At 40.4% G+C, this 21,464-nt stretch overlaps 2 protein-coding genes and 1 non-coding gene across 4 annotated transcripts; all 3 read left to right on the forward strand.

Moving 5' to 3' along the window:
• Window positions 1–1,762: 1,762 nt before the first annotated feature.
• hprt1 (hypoxanthine phosphoribosyltransferase 1) lies at window positions 1,763–11,767 on the forward strand. Its single transcript, XM_028590012.1, has 9 exons — window positions 1,763–1,992; window positions 3,823–3,929; window positions 4,712–4,895; window positions 8,201–8,266; window positions 8,806–8,823; window positions 8,913–8,995; window positions 9,164–9,210; window positions 10,557–10,633; window positions 10,807–11,767. Exons 1-9 carry the CDS (start codon window positions 1,966–1,968, stop codon window positions 10,852–10,854), a joined length of 657 nt encoding a protein of 218 aa, XP_028445813.1. The 5' UTR covers window positions 1,763–1,965; the 3' UTR covers window positions 10,855–11,767.
• Window positions 11,768–12,819: 1,052 nt separating this feature from the next.
• On the forward strand, window positions 12,820–20,858 carry pabir2 (PABIR family member 2). 2 transcript variants are annotated; one of them, XR_003693588.1, is made up of 10 exons: window positions 12,820–13,932; window positions 14,075–14,153; window positions 14,248–14,301; window positions 14,734–14,777; window positions 14,895–14,949; window positions 15,293–15,394; window positions 16,384–16,469; window positions 17,341–17,405; window positions 17,693–17,849; window positions 19,306–19,388. XR_003693588.1 is itself a non-coding variant. In XM_028590011.1 (10 exons), the coding sequence occupies exons 1-10, from the start codon at window positions 13,808–13,810 to the stop codon at window positions 19,442–19,444; spliced, it is 846 nt and encodes a 281-aa protein (XP_028445812.1). In that variant the 5' UTR covers window positions 12,822–13,807; the 3' UTR covers window positions 19,445–20,858. The 2 variants fall into 2 exon arrangements, 1 of the variants encoding a protein (XP_028445812.1); XM_028590011.1 differs by having other exon boundaries at window positions 12,822–13,932; window positions 17,693–17,789; window positions 19,306–20,858.
• Window positions 15,052–15,194, forward strand: LOC114563437 (small nucleolar RNA U109). The gene has a single exon (XR_003693621.1). It is a non-coding gene; the product is annotated as a small nucleolar RNA U109 (small nucleolar RNA).
• Window positions 20,859–21,464: the final 606 nt, after the last annotated feature.

A 21,464-nucleotide genomic window follows, 5' to 3' on the forward strand; every position in this document is an offset into this window, starting at 1 on the left:
TGAGAAGGTGTGTCCAAACTTTTGGCCTGTACTGTACATGTGGAACAGTGAATCCTTAGGATGAACTGTATCTGTGGATGGCTACCTTAGTGACTATACCTTACCTACAGTATAAGGCCAGTAAGTCTATCATCAGTGGGGATTTATATTTGCTGATAAAATGTTGGCTTCATGTTAAAACTTACATTTTTGAAAAAAAAAGTGATGTAGAGAGATAGCTAGTATTGTATACTTAGGGTATAATTAGTCAACTGTCAATAAAGTTTGTTTTTAAAAAAAAAAGGCTAAAACCTACAGCCTCAAGCAAAACCGCCTCAGGGTCATGTGCTCAGAGCACAACATTGAATGAAGCCGTATGCATCAGGTCTCTGGATAATGATGCATTTTCATCTGATGTCTGAAGCCTGGCTCTTGACGGCTGATATGTCCCAATATGAACACCGTATACTGCACTCCAAGATCATGATCGTGAAGTGAAGACTGCACTTTTGTCAGGCCTGTGGGTGCTACTAAACAGTGTATTGATATAAGTCTGTACCAAGACGGCTGATATGACAATAGTTTAAGCGGTTAGAAGTAGTGATGTTGCCGAGGTTTGTGTCGTTTTAGACAAAGACATAATTGATGACGCCGCCAAAGGCCGAACACAGTGGAGAAAATATTGTTCCTGAAAAAAACGAACAAGAGTCTCCACTCTACATCGTTTTCCTAGTCACATGAGCAGCTCACTGCCTTGGACTTGATTAAATTGGTATTGACTGCAGCCCTGCTTGCCCCTTCTGTTTATGAAACAATTAGGCCTAATTATTTACTAAGGGATTAATTACACACATTTACAAGGCAGACAGTCATGTAACGTTTTACTGGCACTAACTAACTAACCCCCACCCCCTCCCCCAACCATCTTGTCGGTGATTGGCTGGAACGTGGTTTGTTGTATTTTAGTGCACAGCCTGTGCCCCTAGTGTTTGCGTGATGTTTACGACCCCTGTGTTGTCTCCCAGACCAGGCTTTTTCACAGTGTATTCAGGGGCCAGGCAGCTAGCGCATCAAGGAGAGACGCCTACGATTTGAGACAAAAATGAAATCGCACTGAAACCATGCAGGAACTCATAGTGCACCTTTAACTAGAACTGCAAGCAGTTATTACGGGGCACAAGTCGCCCCCGACGACGCACATTTACAAGAAAAATAAATATACGTAGGCTACATGTAATCAGAGCTGGCCCGACCCATAAGCGAACTAAGCGGCTGCTTAGGGCCCCGTGGCTACCAGAGGGCCCCCAAGAGCGCTTGAAATGTCCCACAATAGAGCTCATAACATAGCCGGTCTATTTAAAGATAGTGTTGCTGCTAATAGGTCTCACATTAGTCTTTAAATGGATATTTGTACATTATTAGTGCTTAAACTAATATTTACAATACACAAATTGGTCCTGTGCAGTGGTCCTGCTAGCCCTGCATGTAATATATGATTAATTACACACATTTACAAGACAGACAGTTATGTTATACAATCCTAGGCCTACTTATCAGAAAATAGACACTATTGATAGGATATAATGGATTACATTGAAATAGATTTTTTTTTATTGTTGACAGTTATTACTGATCCTGGTCCTTACACAGCACTGTTTGTGTGAACAGCAGGGCTTGGCTTGGATCCCTTTACATCCAAGCGCTTCACAGCTCGAGCACGACGGGGGCGGGGCTAACCCGTTCCTGCGCATTGGATTCGCCCGCCGCGCTCCTGCGTCATCGTACACACAGAGCTACAGTGGCTCCGCAGCCCGGAAAATAAAGACAGACGCCTCAGCCTTGTAGCAACCGAGCTAGCTACTTCCATGTGTGCGCTGTCACAAGGGTGAAGAGTCCGCGAAACCGTTTTCAGAACAGACCCTGACTTCTCTATTTGAAGACCACAGTAGACTAGTAGTAAACTGAAGGTCGGGGACCGACACGGATATGGCGACATCCAGCCCCTGTGTTGTGGTAAGTTACCCCTAACAACTAGAATGAAATAAGAGAAAGAAGATTATCACTGCATGCCCGCTGGAAGAACACGCTGTACACGTGCGCAGCTGCGTTTGATAAAGATTTTTACACAATAGTGAAGGTCGTATGGCCTGTGTGCTCACCAGTGCTCCCCTTGGTAAAATGTTTCTGTGTAAGCTAGCTACATAACGGCAGTGTGTATTCCTATGTCGCGTGGCCTGCGGCTATGGAGACTGTCACAGACACGCGCTCTGCACAGTGGGCGTGCGTGACGCAGGAGACGCTTTTGAACGGACACGTTTAAAATTAATTTTGCGGGGTTTTGTGTCTGACAGGAGATTACAAGTACAGATGAGTAGCCTATATTACACCATTGTACACAACTACACCCAGACAGCAAGAAACGCACGAGCTGCAAGCAAAGGGCGTGTTTGAGTTATGAGTATGCGTCATAAACAGTTAAAGGTATCAGGCATGGTGGTATGTGTGTAATTGGCCTAAAATATAGCTAGATTGGCTTCAAACATATGTTAAAAACATTAGCGTTACTTTAGTTTACATCAATTTAAAAAGCTTGTCTCTACAGTTAATGGAAACTATTCTATATTGAAGAAGCTAATGGGATTATATTTCACTGGAATTGTACCTCGTACGATTTCATTGTGACAGATACAATTGATTGATTGATGAATATACATGAATGTGAATAATTTGATCTACCAGACGTAAGTATGTTAAAAAATAAAACACACGTTGGTGTCTTTAAGCTACATCAGGAGCAAAAATCTATAAAAGAGCTGTTTGGTTGTGTAGTGTACAGTGGTTGTTTTGTGTCTGGAAAGATGTTTCTTTGTATGTATGTAATCTCAGTTTGAGTCACAGCACAAGGTCCGGCCTTGTGAGATCTGTGTGCATTTTGCAATACGTATTATAGATAAATTGACGAGCCACGATGACCCTCTGACCTGGAATAAGTAAATAAGTAGCCAACAGTGCGCTCTATTTTTCACGATATTTCCAGCATTTGGAAGCCAGTGTTTTATTGTGCCAGCAGACAGGGAGACCCCCTCGCTGACGACATTATGAAGCATTTTGCTAAAACGACATCATATGACAGTGGAAGATCCTGTCTCCTGTGTCACATTGTTTTTCATGTTTTACTTGACCTCATATGTAACGAGTTGGGTATGGGTTTGACTTTACTACTTTTGTTATTTTGTAAATAAAAGACAGCGAGCCCATGTCTAACAGTGGAAAACACTCACTTCAGATCATGTTACCACGAGGCCATCTGCTCACTATTAGTCATTATTATTTAGAGTTGAAAGGGTGTATCCCAAACAGATGGGCATGTTTTTTCCATTTTGGCAAGCATAAGAGGAAAAGCTCTTTTCTAGTTCAACTGCATAGAATGTGAGGATAGGCACTTTATAATCCAGTTTTTAGTAAAGCAATGACAATTTGTTGACTTGGGAGGATCCAAACTCTCAAAAAAAACGGTTAGAATACTGTGAGTGTGTTTATGGCCACATCATTCCCACAGCACCTCGAGCCCTGCACCAGCTCCCCAGCTGTCACATGATACCAGTTATGTTGTCTGGGTTCATGTGGCATGCAGTTTGACAATCTATGGTTAGTATTTACCACCACTGATAACTGTTTGTTGCTGGCTAAACTGTACATAATCGAGCATTGTTCTCAGATTGTGTTATAATATGGAGGAAGTCGATTGGAAAGTAGACCTCATCCCCTTCCCCGTGTACTACCCTGTATCTGCCCCGTGTTCTGTGTTAGGTAATACCCCCTTTGTGTCGTGTTTGATTTCAGATCAGTGATGAGGAGCAGGGGTATGACCTGGACCTTTTCTGCATACCAAAGCACTACGCCGATGACCTGGAGAGGGTCTACATCCCACATGGACTCATCTTGGACAGGTGGGTAGCCACGTTTTTAGCACATTCTAGTAAGATAGTGCAAATGTGATGAATTGCCGGGATCAACTAAAAGGTGGGTTGTCTGAATGTTTGGTTGACTAGTGTTTCAACAAAAGCCCTGTTGTATGTCCATGGGATTCCAAGGTGTTCAGTAACTGGCGGGTCAATGTGCCGTTGATGTGTTTTGTGTAACCAATTAACAAAGTCAGACACCATTTACATTTTTTTATATGATGTTAGATAAGTGATCTTTTTTTTTTTTATTTAACAATGCAGATTTTTTTTGGGGTGATTTCTGTTAAAGCTATAGTGCGTAGTTTCTGTCTCCCCCATGAGGAATTCTAAGTAATTACAACAAAACTGTTGGCGCGTCCACATGATACAAGCCTTCCGTGATTGCGCACATTATCTTCACTCAATTTTCTGTGCACGAAAGTCGCCGGACGCCACAATTTTCTGAACACCGTCATACTGAGAAATCCAGAGAGAGTTGTGTGGAGCTGATAGTCTTAATTAGCTTTGTAGTAACTCATTTGGCAATGGCTTAAATGTAACAGACGTTTGTTAATATCAAAAAGTTCTGCACTAAAGCTTTAAGCGGATCTCTGTGGTTATTCTACTTGGGAGTGCTTTAGAAATGACAGATGTGCCAGCTGACACAAACAGAAAGGAAATGGGAACTACTGCTGACTGTAGCAGAAAACTGAGCTGACTATCCTCTCTCTCTCTCTTTCTCGCTCGCTCGCTCGCTTGCTCGCTCACTTCCTCCCACGTGACCACAGGACAGAGAGGCTTGCCAGAGAGATCATGAAGGAAATGGGGGGGCACCACATCGTGGCCCTCTGTGTGCTCAAAGGGGGTTACAAGTTCTTTGCAGACCTGCTGGACTACATCAAGGCCCTGAACAGGAACAGTGACCGCTCCATCCCAATGACAGTGGACTTCATTCGCCTCAAAAGCTACTGTGTAATATATATTTTTTTCCCTTTTTATATATATTTTTTTATCACATAAGCTGTGCTGCACTTTTCTGTTTAATATAAAAGCAGGCAGTCACATTTTATCACATTTAGTTTAAAAAATGTACAAGTTTGAATGCTTAAAAGTACCCTGAGGAGTTTTTGACAACTAGTTGCACTGTGGAGCAATGTTTTTACAAGCGTTAACCTTAATTTATTAATATCTTGTGCATTCACCTGAAGACACACATCCATGTGCATGATCTTGCAGGGCAGTTTTCACGCTTTATCCACTGATCAAAAGTTGGTGGTGCTAAGAAGCATAGCAATGTGCTAGTAAAGACAAAAAAAGACGACATCAAGTTGGGCTGGGCAATATATCTATTATATCGATATCGTGATATGACATAAGTGTTGTCCTTTCCTGGTTTTAAAGGCTGCATTACAGTAAATTATGTACTTTTTTGAACTTACCAGCCTGTTCTATTATTTGCCTTTTCCCCACTTAGACATTATGTCCACATTACTGATGTTTATTTATCTAAAATCTAAGTGTGAAGATATTTTGTTAAAGCACCAATTTTCAACCCTAGAATATCGCCACAATATCGATATCGAGGTATTTGGTGAAGAATATCGTGATATCTGAAATATTCCATATCGCCCAGCCCTACGTCAAGCTAGCAACCATGGATGTAAACATAGCAAGATTTAAAATTGGTAAAAAAATTTGTTTTGTAAAATGTTTAATGGAAAATCCATTCAGAATGTGTACTAGGTTTAAATAACCCGGATTCCATCCAAATGTATTGCAAATATGAACTCACTTTGCTGACTTCTCAGGTCATTAAACCATTGTAGAGGAAGAGAGCGCAATCCAATGTCGTAATGAAGAGTGCCAGTCAAATCTCAAACAGTGGAAAACCACAAAGAAAACATGTTTAAATTTCCACTCAGTGAACAGAAACGCACCTAAAGATACATTCACATGTAGCTACATGTAGCAGTGTATGTAATGCAAACACTGCAGTGACGTGCCTGGAGCAGATGACCATATAAAGAAATCCAGCTGAGAGTAGAAAAAAACTGTTGGAAATGGACGGTTGAGAATGGTCTGAAATATGATACGACACAACTTTATTGTCAGTTCACACTGACATTCATTCTGCGTTGCTCAGCAGCTCCACCCAAAAAAAGAAGAAGAAAAGAAACACACATACACAGAGTTAGACAACAAATTGAGCGTCAGCGTCAGTTCTGGCAGGTCAAGTAGTCAAGACGCTGCTGACCGCTATTGGCCAACAACACGGTCTCATCAGCTGATCTGCTTCAGCTTAGCTGCATCAGCTGGTCAACTCCCATATCTGCTAAATGGCTACGCTCAAACAGGGCGCCTTACTTAAAGACAGTCCCTCCAGGATTTCGCTGCCTTTTTTTGAGATTGTTGCGTCCCAAAATGCCTGATTTTGCGGGAGCTTTTGTAAAAAAAATGTATGTTTATTGCAATTACATTTTTTTAGTTCTTTCAAAAATAAAAAGGAAACTTGTTTTGGGGAGGATAAAACTACTCTAGGCTGAGCTTTCTTAGTAATCTTACCAAAAAGGCTCAGGATGCTGCAAATGTTGGTATAATATGAAAATGGCTGGTGGATTTAAGACAAAAAATAATTTATTGAATGAATCAAATTTGAACATACGTGTCAGTGGCTTGTTGATCTTTACATTGTTAGTTAATTTCCTAACCTGGCCTGGGACACATTCATACGGTTTGATAAAGTACTTATTGGACTTTAACTTATCATTGCACTTACAATAACAAGCGTAGCGGTCCTCAATTTAGGTCATCGTGTTGTCTCATCTCCGTGTGTGTGTGTGTGTGTGTGTGTGTGTGTGTGTGTGTGTGTGTGTGTGTGTGTGTGTGTGTGTGTGTGTGTGTGTGCGTCTGTCTGTCTGTCTGTGTGTGTGTGTGTGTGTGTGTGTGTGTGTGTGTGTGTGTGTGTGTGTGTGTGTGTGTGTGTGTGTGTGTGTGTGTGTGTGTGTGTGTGTGTGTGTGTGCGTGTGTGTGTGTGTCTGTCGCGGGGGAACTGAGCAGCAGCCCCGCCCGCTGCAGAGAGAAGACAGTATTGAAACAGCAGCAGCAACATGTATGGTCTTTTGCTGTACGTTTTGTTGGTAAATGTGAGATGTTCGAGTCACGCACGTCTCGTCTTACAAGGAAATTAATTTGATAACGTACGTGTGACGTCAACCCGTTCTCACTCCCGATTGGTCATTGGCTCTCAGAGTCACATACTGATGCAAAGTCTGGCACTTGGGACTGCTGGGATTGGTTGAAGTCGTGGGAAACTCCGGTGATTGGTCAAAATTGCAAGTTGCACCAAAGTCGCGGTGATTGGTTGAATTTGCGTGAATTGGCATGATTGCAACATCGCGAAATCCTGGAAGGACTGAATTTGATTTGTTCCTAACCCACCTCCTCCCCAGCTCCACCTTGTCGTGTATAACATGGCATAAGCTTCTATGTCATCGTTGCTGCTCTTTTCATATGGGGGGGGGGGAATAGTTTAGCTCTCCCAGTGTGAGTAAAACTGTGTGAGTGTCCCCTAATGCTGCTGCTGTTGCTGTCCCCTGACTCTCTGCTCTTTCATGGTGCTCATGAAAGGTAAGGGGACTCCTCTGAACAGAGCCATAACGCCAAATTTAATTCGTAATTTATTCAATAAAATTTCGTAAAGCATTTTAATTGTCTGTGTTCTTGACTTTAATGGACCTGACAGAACTGCATATATAGTACAGAGATGAAAACACATCAACAACCATGACAAAGGAACATGACCTGATGTCCTCGGTTTCATGATGTCCAGTTTTGTACCTTGATTAGGGCTGCTCGATTATTGAAAGAAAACTTAATCACGATTATTTCGGTCAATATTGAAATCACGATAATTTGACACGATTACTCGTTAACTTCTGGAAAGATGTTGCAATTATTGAACTTAAAAAACAGTGGAAGAAGTTAAATAAATCAAAAGTAAAAAAACACCTACATCTGTGAACTTTGCCTTAATACTTTTCCTATTTAAACTTTATTTTTTCATTCAGAACACAAGAGAAAATAAGTTTACTTGCAAAACGTAATGAGCGAAATCATTTTTTTTCTCGATTATTCTGTTTTTATGATCGTTGGGAGCCAAAATCATAGTCACGATTAAATTTAGAGTAATTGCACAGCCCTAGCATTGATACACTTTTTCCACCTTAAACATATAATATGAAGTCCGTAACGTGTCCGTTTCATTCCCTTCCTCACAGAACGACCAGTCGACAGGTGAAATCAAAGTCATCGGTGGAGATGACCTGTCTACATTGACGGGCAAGGTAAGATGTATGGAGGGCAACATGATTATGACTAAAACAATCTTTGTTGACACTGATCAATATTATTAATATTTTAAAATGAAATGAACTTGAAATTAGAAACAACTTGTACTGTTGTTGTCCATCATATCATTTCTTACTGTGTGTTGCCACTGCACCGACATTTGAAATGAAACTGATAAGCATGAACTGATTCATACTTTTGTAAACAGGTTGCACTGCTTGCTCTTGAGGGAATTACTGTAATTGATGGAATTGTTGGGGCTTTGTAAATTATAGTGTGGTCTAGACCTACAATATCTGTAAAGTGTCTCGAGATAACTCTTGTTATGATTTGATACTATAAATAAAATTGAATTGTTTGTTGGGGATGCTAATTAATATTGCTGATGATTGGGCTACACTTGAGCAAACCCAATGCTCTCACATAATGATCTAGGCTCACGTCACATTCCTTTCGGGCTCATTTGCATACTACAGTAAAATGCATCCCGTCCACTGTTTTTCATTAATTTCATTGTTCTTTTGTTTTTCCACAGAATGTCCTGATTGTGGAGGTATGTACTTCTGTTTTCTCCGGTAGTAAAGTACACCGCTTTCTATTCCAAGACCGCTAATATGAGCTTCTCTCCTGCTGTGTTTCCAGGATATCATCGACACGGGGAAGACAATGCAGACATTATTGCAACTCCTCCAACAGTACAACCCCAAAATGGTTAAGGTAGCAAGGTAATTTGATCCTTTCAAAAAACGATTTTTACTTTTTTTCTTGTGGAATGTTGTGATAATGTTTCTCTCTTTGATGACAACAGATTGTGGTTTTCCCTGACTGTCTGTCTCAGTCTTTTATGCAGCTATTAAGTATTATGATTGATGATCATTGGTTTCTGTCCTCAGTTTGTTGGTGAAGAGAACGCCAAGAAGTGTTGGCTACCGACCAGACTGTGAGTTCAAGACAGTAAATGTTTTCATTTTTAGACTATTTGTGAGATGTGTAGTTAGTATAATGCCGGGTTTTTTCCTGCCATTATAAGGTTTAGGTGAAGCACATGAGCCGTTTTTGGCAGCACCTAAGCCAAATGAATGTAACTGAAAGACTTTTCTCAGATCTAATGATTGTAGTTGGATTTCTTTAGCAAGTTTCTAGCAAAGAAAACAACAATGACCAAAAAGAAACCCAACACGACTACAAAAAGACGCCAAAACCCACAAAGAGACACAAAATGTATGGGGAAATTGCTTTTGTTTTATTGAAAAACGTAACATTTTCTTAAAGGAGAATTCCGGTCGATTCCAACACGTATCTTTGTTGTTTGTTGTCACATAGTGCTGTCAGTAGCGAGAAAAACGAAAATAATCGGTGTTGCCTACACTGAGTTATGCTCCTGCTAGCTTTCGCGAAGTTGTGCTAATTCATACCTGTTTAATTCTGGTGTTTCGGTGTTGAGACGGCAAGACAAGTGCTTAGGGACCATCTACAAACTACAACACCAAAAAGCGATACAAAAATATAAAAAGAAAATAGGCATATGCTTATTTTTTAAAAGTAAGTGTAATTAGCAGGAGACAAGTTATAATTGAGATAAGTTTAGAGACACTACTTTATTTAATCATTAAATTAATTAATATTTTTGTTGTATCTCTTTTCGGTGTTGTAGTTTGTAGACAGTCCCTAAGCACTCGTCTTACTGCAGTCTCAACACCGGAACTAGTCTGGCTATCAGCAGACCAAGCTCAATCTTTTAAGATTGAACATTAGTCTGGGGAGTCTGCTCAGTATTTTCTACTGCACAAGGGCATAGTTCAAATGACTCTGTACGCAATTGGGTAGTCCTTCAACCAATCAGACCAACGATCCGGGTGACGTAGCAGCGACAGCAGCATCAACAGGTTTCTGCGCTTCGGTGGCCGCCATGTTGAATGTAAACAAGAAGCTGCTTGGTCGTTGCTCTATCGTCATCGCGTTAAACCCGCCAATAGCGCGCCAGGTGAATAAGCCAGTTTATGATTGGTTTTTTTTCTTCGTGTTTTTGTCGTTTTGTGTTACTAAAGCCTTTCCCAATGTTCTTTTCTTAAACCCACGCCCATGTGGATCGCTCAAAATGCGTACAGATAACACGCCATTTGGCTTTAGGAAAGCGGCGTGTATGTTTACGCAAAGTCATGATGCCATGTTGCACAATGCTAGGGAAAACACTGTAATGTACTGTAAGCTTTGCATACCTTAATTTTAGCATTAGTTTATCACGACAAAGACAAGTAACTTGATTTATTCACCTGTTTCTTTCAGTTGTAGGATTCGAGGTGCCTGACAAATTTGTGGTGGGATACGCACTAGACTACAACGAGTACTTTAGAGATCTAAATGTAAGTATTTGAGATGGATAAAGAAACCTAATGTTTCAAGTAGCTTATGTTTCATGCTTATTAGAGTTTGTACAAATAGTGTGCAACTGTGTGTTAATGTAAGCTCTGACCAGGACAACAAACATGTGAATCACTAATATGCTGCAACACTCATTGTTCCTTTTCTGTTTCAGCATATCTGCGTCATTAGTGAAACGGGGAAGGAGAAGTACAAGGCATGAAGAGCACATCAAAACACTTTGATGTACGATTATACCATCTCCTTTTGCTGTCCTTTTGAATTTTATATTTTATTACTTCATATTTGTGTCATAAAAATACTCAGCCTGCTCAGGGTCCCTGACACTGTTTGAGTGATAATCTTGACCGTTGCATTGCCTGTTTTATCCACAACACACACAACTTTTGAGAAAATGGATTGCCTTAGCTAGTAACACGTCTGGGTTAAGCAGCATGGAGCCCGGCTTCACCTGGAATCTGTATTAGTATAATGCTTCTATGCCCCCCACCCCCCTAATTAATGCTGCTAGCTTTAAGTACAAGTATCACAATTGTTGTGCCACATTAAGATTTACAACATTTGGAAACCTCCAATGAAATTAAATAATTATTTTATTGTAATTCTACTTTTACCTTAAGGATGACATTGCATTTTCTTGAAATCTACAGTGTATGTAAATTTTGGGACAAAACACATGTTTGTTGCTGAGGCGTGTGTGATAAGATGTTTTTCACATAGATTGTGTAGAAAAGTAACACAAATGCTGACTTCTGTCCCTAATTGAACACATAGATTTGCTGAAGATAAAATATCCTCTTATTTATGAGTGTTAATGAAATTTTATGTTACACAAAGAAATTGGATGCATGGGTGCTTTGTTCAGACAGATATCTTACTTATGCTGGAAAATATGTATAGGTTACAGATGTGTAAATGTTCACTTGATACTTTTACTGAAGGTAATAAGTTATTCAACCCCAATTGAACTACTTTGTCTGTATTTACCGGTCATTGAGTCAGACATGATTTATTTTGTTTTTTCAATTTCAACCTTATAAAATGCTCTGACTCACTGTAAACCAGACTGTCAACTAAACTTTGCAATACCAGCAATTAAATGTTCACACCCCTCATGTGAGTAGTGTATTTCATTACAAAGCTTTGTGTACTATATAACAACAAATAATGAGAACGTTAAAATAATTTCTGGCCAGTCGATAGTGTAAATACTGGGAAATGCAGCGGTGATGCAGATAAGATAAAAAGTGTTTAGTGTGTTACTATAGTATGTGTTATGTTAACAGAACAACTTTCTAGGAAGAAAAGGTTACAATTGACTGAAATAAATACCTGCTGAAGGCCATTTTTCTTTATGAACAAATGGTGATAGCAAATTCCATTTTTCTCACACTTTTTATGTGTCCAATTGTTACCTGTATTTATTGTTTTATTATTTTATACTGATAGAGCCTAGAGAAGAGATTTATATCTCAATGAGACTAACCTGGTTAAATAAAGGTTATATAAAAAATCAAGAAAACCTAAGTATGGGAATGTAATTTTTTTTTTAATGATTGATCTTATTTATATTGTGCAAGGCAATAAAGTCGTGTAGCCAGTATGACAATATGGTCAAAAAATGTTTTTATTAGGGAATCCAACAATTTGACACTCATTGTTACATCGCTTGTTATGATTCCTCATTATAAAAATAAGAGACAAAGAAAAAAAAAAAACACGCCAACTTTAACTACGCTATCAAGGTAGCGGAGAAGGGAAGACCAAATCTTATCAAACTGATCCAGTATGTTTGATAAAGAAAAACGAATTCTTTCCAGATGTAATAATCGAACCATTTCACAGTATGACAATATGAACAGTAGCGTGATTGGCTGCTGAAAATAACTCCTGAAAACAGAATATCTACCAAAACAATCATACCTCCATCCTCCCGGAGGTATCTGCACAGGGCCTCTTGCGAGCTAATTGGTGTCAGGAGACCACTACTGACAGTAGGTAAAAACTAAAACTTACATTCTTGGTGCAGGAAATTTGTCATGCTACTCAGGCATGATTAAACAATAGTAATTGCAGCCCAGGTGAATGTAAGAATTCCCATGAACCGAAGGAGGATGCAGTTCGCCATATCCCGCCCGGGCATGCCGGTAAATGAAGCCGTTTCATTGGACAGGGCTGCTGTTAACGTTAAAAGGGGCGTGAAGTTTGCTGCTAGCAGCTAACCTAGCTCCTGATCATCTGGGATCTGGTTTAATCTTGGCGGCGTCCTGTAGAAACGAAAAACGAAACTGTAGAGCGAGTGATAGTTGCAATAGACACTGTTTTAGTTTTCTTCTGTGAGCCGTAGAAGCTACCAGGCTAACGGACAGGAACATTTAGTTTGTGAAATGTTGACCCAGCCGCTCTGTGGACATAGCATTGTGGCTATCGGCGTAACTGCTAACTTAGCTAGTTAGCCTAGCAGGCTAGATAGCTAGGACTGGTGGCTGTGGCTGAAACTAGCTAGCGAGGAGCCTAACATAACACTGGCTTGAATTAGCTAGAAGGTAGACTCGCGTTGTGAGAATCACTTAACGCCAGCGTCGTTAGATTAACGTTAACGTCAGCTACATTATAATCGATTTGTTTTGCACTTAGCTAAAGTCAACAGTTGGTCATGGCTAGCGATAGTTAATTTAACGCGCTAACATGCAGTGCTAGTTTAGCATAGTAGCGTTTCAGTCGTCACCTACTGCTGCCCTGCACCAGCAAACGGGTCGGTAGCCTGCAGTTACAGGGCATTCATTGTGCGGTATGTAGCCATGGCATGCTAACCACCCATCAGGACAGTTGGTTACTGGTCCTAGCACATGCCAGTTCTGGCTGACCATATAGCTAGTCATAATATGAGGAATTATAGAGATAGCGTTGTTATGATTAACGGCCAGGTTTAAATTGCTTTTAACACCAGAGTTGTACAGACGACAGGGCCTTGCAGTTTTGCAGTGGGTCTAACGTAACATTTCGTTAGCTAGGTTGTCTAACGTCAGCTCAGCTGCCTGATTGAGGATGTTTCTTCAAAACATGTAAAGTTTGGAGAGCAACAATGTAACACAACTGAGCTGGTTAGCCATTTTAAGTTCATGAATTAGAGGCGGGCAGCGTTAGCTAGCAAAATGAACAATTCCGGAGTCTTGCCACAAGAAAAGATGGAGCTGGATCTGGAAATTCCATCTTCGTTAGCTCAGGGCGATGGACACTTGAGAAGATCCAACAGTGCACCCATGATACATGGCTTAAGGTTTATACAACATGACAGTTACTGCATAATATTTTAGTGAATGTGTTTGTCCTTTTTATACAAGTTGAAATAACTACATTACAATCACCTCATGGGTAGAAGACACATGACACATGGTTGGTCTGTTAATTTGTCATTCCAGTGATAACTCCCAGGTGTTCCAGAGAGAGGTCCTGCGTAGCCGGAGAAATAGCACCACAGTTGTCAACAGGCCCAACATGGTACAATACTAAAACACATGTTTTATTCAAGTAATCTGTGTCTGTATTATTGTGCATTGAATGTTCTCTTCTCCACACGCGTCCTCCTTCACAGGTCCCTTCATCACCTGTCCGCGTCCCCAGCACCAGACTTCATCAGATAAAACAAGTAAGAGGAAGTGTTTTTGACATGTTTGAAAGTGTTTCATGATGAAAAGGAGCATGTCAGACGATCGTCTCCCTCTCAAGCCATAGGGAGTGATGGTGTCTAAAAAAACATGCGAGAGGAACACTTTTTGGAGTCCACAGGGCCATCGATCTTAAAGAGTTGATCAATTGGTAGTATCGGACTCAAACAGAAGAGAGGTTACTCTGATGTAATCCGCTGGCTAAATGTAATCTCCATAAGTGAAATGAAAAACTGTTCAGTTTTGGGCTTTTGAGATGACATTAAGGCTGTACCTTTTCACTTAGAATATTAGGCCTGACTGCAATGGCATGAGACAGAATGTCTAGTTGTTAAATTTGAAATCTGTTTGAAGAATATATGTAATTTTGGAAAACTTAAGATGACCATTAACCGTCTTGTGTGCTCCTGAAGGAGGAGGGTGTGGATGTGATGAACCGAGAAACTGCTCATGAGCGGTAAGCTGTGCGTTTGTGAATGCAGTTGTGGATAAAAAGATCTGCTTGAACTATTACTTTGTGTAGGTAAAATGCTGATTTGCATCAATTTATTCCTTTTTCTGTTTCTATTCACAGGGAGGTTCAAGCTGCCATGCAAATTAGCCAGTCCTGGGAAGAAAGCCTGAGTCTGGTAAACTTCATTACAGATTGTCCAATCCCCATCCGTATTGATATGTGCTGTTTTCAATCCTTGAAAGTTAGCTCTGTTTTTGCCTCCCACCGCATGTTTTGGCCCTGGGCCATTGTTGTCCTCTCGATCTCTGTAGAGTGGACAAAACACAAACATGCCAGATTAATAGTGAAAACATTTGGAGTTATCAGGGCCACCAGTCCTTCAAGGTCAGACTGAGTTGGTAGTATAATACTCCGACATAATATTTTATTGATTTCTTTTTTACTACTTTGCCACCTAGTACTGTAGAGAGATGATGATATGGCCACCAATGTGTTTTGGCAATCGTGTGTGTTCTTAGAGTGACAATGACTTGGAGAAGTCGGCATCTTCGTCTCCAAAGCGCATCGACTTTGTACCTGTGTCGCCTGCGCCATCTCCAACCAGAGGGATAGGAAAAAAGGTACATCTGACCTCCGTGTCATCACATGCACATAACCGGATTATACTATGAGTTTAAGGTAGTAGTTAAAGCATTTTCATGGTCTGCTATAATCTGATTTCACTAACCATTTGCAGTCAGGTTATTGAATGGAAGTCTGTGTGGCAGCCTACATGAAGCAATTTATTAGAGGCTGAAAAACACAAAACTTTTTGTGTAAATTTGTTGCAGCTTAAAAAAATAGACCCCACCAGTGTCTGCGTATAGAAACACTTATTTACATCTGATTTATTGTTGCTGCATGTTATGCCAAAGTTGATCAAAAGGTTGGTAATTGGCCACTGTCCATAATTATACAAACTTCTTAAATATATATCCCTCCACCATACAAGGAGATTGGCATGGGTACTTTCCATAAGATTATCTCTCAATGCAAATCAAACCATGCCAATCTCTAGGTATGGTGAAGGGTATGTGATCGTGTGGGGGGGCTATTTTAATTCCAAAGGCCAAGGGAACTTTATCAGGATGCATAGTATCCTGGATCCATGAAATAACTGGCCTTTTAAAAATAAAAATCTGCCTGCCTCTATGGGAATTTAATATAGGGTTGGATTGACTTATGCCCTCTGTATTTTAAGGAAGAACATTTTATTTATTTACGATCCATTATTCATTTACAGAGATTGGTGTCCTTAAAGACTGGATTTTTTTTTTTTAATTGCTCTTTTTAGTCATGGGTTCATAAACTTATGAGCACCACTGTACTAAAAGGAGGGGTGACCTCTAGCTCACACAGTAGAGTGTGTGCCCCATTTAGGCGGAGTCCTTTGTAGCGATCCGGCCCTTTGCTGCATGTCTGCCCCCCACCCCTTTCCTGTCTTCAAGCTATCCTGTTGATTTAAAGGCCATAAAAAGCCATACAAAATAATCTAAATATACTAAAAGGAAAAAGAATCTGAGTATTGCCTTAATCTAGTCTGTCTTGTGTTTGGCTTTCTTGCAAGCAGCAATGTTTCTCTCCTTCACTACAAATCCTTGTGAGCAGCAATGGCCTAACACCGAGCCCAGTACCCAGCCCAACACGACGCTTCAGGTGAGCAACTCTTGGGAGGAAGAACTAGAGGTTGACTGATTTTGGGGGGGGGGGGATCTTTAGAAATCGGGTTCAGCCCATGGCCGATAAATACTGCCGATTTTTATTTTGGTCTATGTGCTTGTTTTTAAACCTCCATTTGAAAGCTAAAATGTAAAACTAATAACTACTTAAGATACACAAAATTTCTCAACAAAAACGTATTGAAAACTTCACCAATCTGCACTTGTATACCTCAATTAAAAATGTATAATATAAAAACATATTGTATAAAAAATATATTAAACGAAATGGGTAAGAAGAAAATAAACTTTTCAATGAAAAAATAGTTTAGGCACTTAGCAGCATTTATCAAACTTCTGAGAACACAAATCTGCAAACTTTTTTTTTCATGAATAAAATAAACAATTTTAACAATAGTAGTGCTGCAACAGTAGTATTTCTTTGTTTTAGGTCTGAAGAAAATGTAACACTTAAACACAAATCTTAGTGGATCTTCACTTCTGCCCTGAATAAAAAAAAAAATAGATTTCTTGCATTTTTTTACATAATTGGCATCAGCAGATTAATCGGCCAACCTCTAGTAATAACTGCAGTTATTGACTTGTTTAATTAGTCTGTGGGTTTCCTGTAAGACTACAGCTGCTTCCAGTTTGACTGTAATGTCTTCTTGGTGGCATAAAATGAGTTTCCTTTTGCCAGTCTTGGTAGAAAAAAAAAAGACTTTCTATGCACTTTACAACTATTTTATTGCTTCTATATCAGTAAACTAATCTGTTCTGGATGACAGATTGTGTACAGATGCATTTGTAACTGCTGATGTGGTTAAATTTCAAAAATCCACTGGTTTAACAAAGTGTGTTTTCTGTAGCCGACGGAGTCAAAGCCCAATCAACTGCATCAGAGCCAGCATACTTGGGCCAATGAAACGCAAAGGTAAGGTACCCAACATGCCTGAAATTCCAAAATGCTTTGAGTATACTTTTTCTCATCTCTTTAAATTCTACCAAAAGAGCCCCTTAATTTGTAGATAGGAGTGGTCTGTTGTAAATTGAAGGCCTTATTGTTCAGACTAAAGGTTAAAGGCACTAAAGGATTCTCTGGTAATTAACTGATGAGATCTGTCATTTATGCTAACTGGGATTATGATTGCAATAAAACACTCCAGCCACCACAGACTGTGTATTGAGATTCCTAAATGTCAGGGTCCCTTTACTCGGCAGGCGAGATGGAGACCGAGAGTCAGCCTAAGAGGCTCTTCCAGGGTACCACCACCATGCTGTCCTCTGATGTCTCCAACCTGTCCGAGCTCAGTTCCTGGTAAGACTTTGTGGATCGACACAAAATGTCAGAACAACGGTTCAAAAGCACACTGTTTAGGTAAGGATTCAGCTAACGTATTCAGTTCAGGTGAATGAAGCCCCGGGAAGAATTTAAGGCAGAGGGTGGCTTATCATGATCTGTTGATAAAAACATACTTGTAGGCAGGGTCCAAAATTAACTTTGTTTGCCAATGACGGGTAAGGGTTAGAAAAAAGAAAATGCCAAGGTCGTGGCAAAATGGCCTCTGGAAGGAACTTGTTTTGGTGGAACGTGTATGTTCAAAAGTAGTCTTAGTCATGCAACAGAAAACTCAGATTGGACAGATAGTCTAGCTAGCTGTCTGGATTTACCCTGCAGAGATCTGAGGAGCAGTTGACCATAGTCCTCACAAATCCCCCGGACGTCAGAACGCCAACACAAAGGAAGCCCAAGGCAACAGACATCCGGCCTAAAGGAGTGAAATCCGACGGAATTTCCGCAATCCCGGAAGTGGAACACTGAGGATCTAGACTAGTGATTGGTCACCTGCGTAACGCTTTGATCTAACGTTACACTTATGTGTCTCACTTTCCTTGCGTCGCATTCATTGTCAGCACATGCTATTGCACAGAGCTGTATTCGCCACCATGAAAACCATGACATTGCAGTCCATAATACATTGGTGAGTGGTGGTCTGCCGCCAAAGGTCATCCATTTTGTTTGCTAAAGACCGCACATTGACGAGGAAAATGCTACGTAGTAATAGCCGGAAAGGAGTTAGCCTTAGCCTCACGTTAGCCCTCTTCATCCCACTTTGTTCACGGTCTCAACCCATCTTGCGTGCACTTCCGGTCGGCGAAGCCGTGGCGATAAACCTCGGCGGCGCTGTAGAGTTCGGTCTCGTCACAAAATGGGCCGCGTTTTTACTCTGCGCTGTCTCAGTCTCGGACAAAAAGGGCGGGATATCACTTAATTGCCGGTGCATTCACGGATTTCATTTGCATTCATCCATGCTATTGTCAGCTCTGACATTTGCTACACGCTGCGGTGCTGCTCCCTCACTTGGGTGAGAGAGGGAGAAATGTGACAGCAGAGGGCGGTCTATGAAAGAAGTGAAATGCATATAGGCTGCAAAATATGTAATCATTTACCTTGTAAAAACAAATGGTGCTTGTGCGAGTGTCGTAAGCTCCTCTCTCTATTTCCCACACTGGGTGTTAGACGGTAAGATACGCCCCTTTCCATGGAAATGTTATCCCCATTTCTTCAATTTAAATGGGAATGAACTAAAACAAGACAGCAGATAGTTTCTGTATTTATTACCAAAGCAGTTACCAGTAATACAGTTAAAATTTGCATTGCGGGTCGATTTTAAGGTGTGCACCCCTAAATTCTGCCTAGTTGGGGCTATAGTGCTTCTAGTAATATAAAAGAAAATTAAAAAAGTTAGTCTAGAGCCCTGAATACAGCAGATGTTTGCCACCATCCCATTCTGCCAGCCTGTAGTCTTACTGCCATTTCCTTTGTCTTTCAGTCACTCTCCAGATTTGCTGGACGGCAGCCTCAGCAGCGTCGGATCCTCCACAGACTCGCCAGGCAAGATGGAGGGCGTGTCACCCTCCTCGTCCAGCAACTCGCCCTTTGCGTCCCTCCAGGATTTGTCCCCAAAGTGAGCACGGGATAGCAAGAGACACTAGAAGGGACGGTTGCCAAAAATTCTCTCTCCAGGAAACCGGTTTCCTTGCGAGACCTTCCATCTCAGCATCACCTAGATTTAAGTGGAAGTTTCCATGTTTGTTTCTGAGCGGCTGTTTTCATGGCTACACTTTTGAGGGTGTAAGATATGTTTTGAATTAAGGAAACTAAAGCCATGGATTAGTTTTAGTATGGAAGAGGTAAGCCTAATGAAACTAGCGATGACTGAAGACGCTGGGCACCAGCTGCTAGTAGAGGGTCTTGGATGGTGCTTGGCTTCATAGTGATAGTGTTCATAAGTGGCTATGCTTTTGTCCTACCAGTTCCCCTCGCTACGGAGAGACATTAAGCACTGGACATTAAAAAAAAAAATTACTATTTGGATGTGTACATTTTTCCTGTTTTTGTGCTGGAAAACTTCTGTCCACGGGCCTTTGTATGTATACAGTCTGCATATTTTGTAAGAAAATATTTAACTTATTGTTTTCCTGCTTTGTTTGTAATTATGTACATATTACCATTGTCGAATGTCGTATGTAGTTTTAAGTTTGATTGGCTGTGAGGTGAATGTGGGCACAGGTCAACGGCAAATGCTCTCTTTGTAAAGGAACATAAACTACTTCTGGTGTACACCTGTGGAGATTTCCTTACCGTTATACTGTAAGAAGTTATGTTTTCAGCAGAGTTTCTTATTTTTTATATGGGCTATGCACTGTGGTAGTTTTTTTTTTTTTTTTTTTCTCCTCAGTTTGACTTGTATGCCCCCTTACCCATGGCCCTCTGCAATTTTAAATGCATAGTATGAGCAATTACTGCACCAAGCAGGTAATCGTGGATGTATTAAGATCACTGTTGTGCTCTCAACACTAAGGGTTGTTCTGTATCCTGTGTTTTTGTCAGGATGTTTTTGTAGATAAGTGGAGTATAGAAATGTTTCCGTTTTCTTTCAACTGGGGAAATGTTCTTATTTATGAAAATGTTTATTTTAAGACTTGGTTGGCGATAGGTGTCTATCCCCAGTTAAAATGAACCATTTGTGTTGTCATTTACACAAATCAACTGACTGCTGGAACGTGAAGTACGAACAAAATGGCACTGTCGCATTGTGAGGAAAGAGACTGCTGTGGTTACATTTATTAAAATAGCTTTTTGCACAGGATGCTTGAACCTGTTATGTTTCAGCTGGTGTGTAAGCAGAGCAGAAGTGAAACAAGATTCAAGAATGCAGTATGTAGAGTCTGATTTATTTTTTTTTGCACCTAAATATGCTTTCAACTGTCATTGCCCTAGTGTCATATTCCTTGTGTAACTTCTACATCTGAACCCCTTCATGGCTCTGTAGCTTCTAATGTGTATGTACAAAAGGAAGTGATTGTAAATCATTTTATGGAAGTGTGCCCTTTTTTTTTTTTTTTTAACAATTGTCTTTTTCCTTTTATACGACTAAGAAAATGGAGAAAGCAGTCGGGGTTCCTTACTGTCAGGATTTATTATGTCTGTCATCTTATGGAGTGTTCAGGGCATGAAGGATCTTCTACTGTTAACTGCAATGGAAAGGCTGTAATCTGCAAAGATTGCTCACAATTTGCCTATGCTTATCTTTTGTGATTGCGAACATCTGGACCCAATCAAAATGTGGGGGTGTAGGTGTTTTGAATATTCCGAGAGTAGTCTTTCCTGGAACATATGGAATTTAAAATGTCAACACAGCACCCAGGGCCACAGTAGGATAGGGTCATTCCTAAACATTAGTGACAAATCAAGTTTTCAGGTGTCAAACCTGACGGCCTACATTTCCAAGGGAGAATAACAATCATTACAAAGCTAACCATGGCCGTATTGTCAAGGTATGTGCTCTACACTCTCCAAACCCAACTTGTAAAGTATAGAAAATAGCTTAATCTATTTTATACCAGACAGCTGTATTGAGACTTTATTAATCGTTTGATGGAGCATTGATATAGTACTGCGAACACACCATTATCTTCAAAAGATTGT

This window comes from Perca flavescens, chromosome 10 (genome assembly GCF_004354835.1).
Source record: "Perca flavescens isolate YP-PL-M2 chromosome 10, PFLA_1.0, whole genome shotgun sequence".
Taxonomy (NCBI): Eukaryota; Metazoa; Chordata; class Actinopteri; order Perciformes; family Percidae; genus Perca; species Perca flavescens.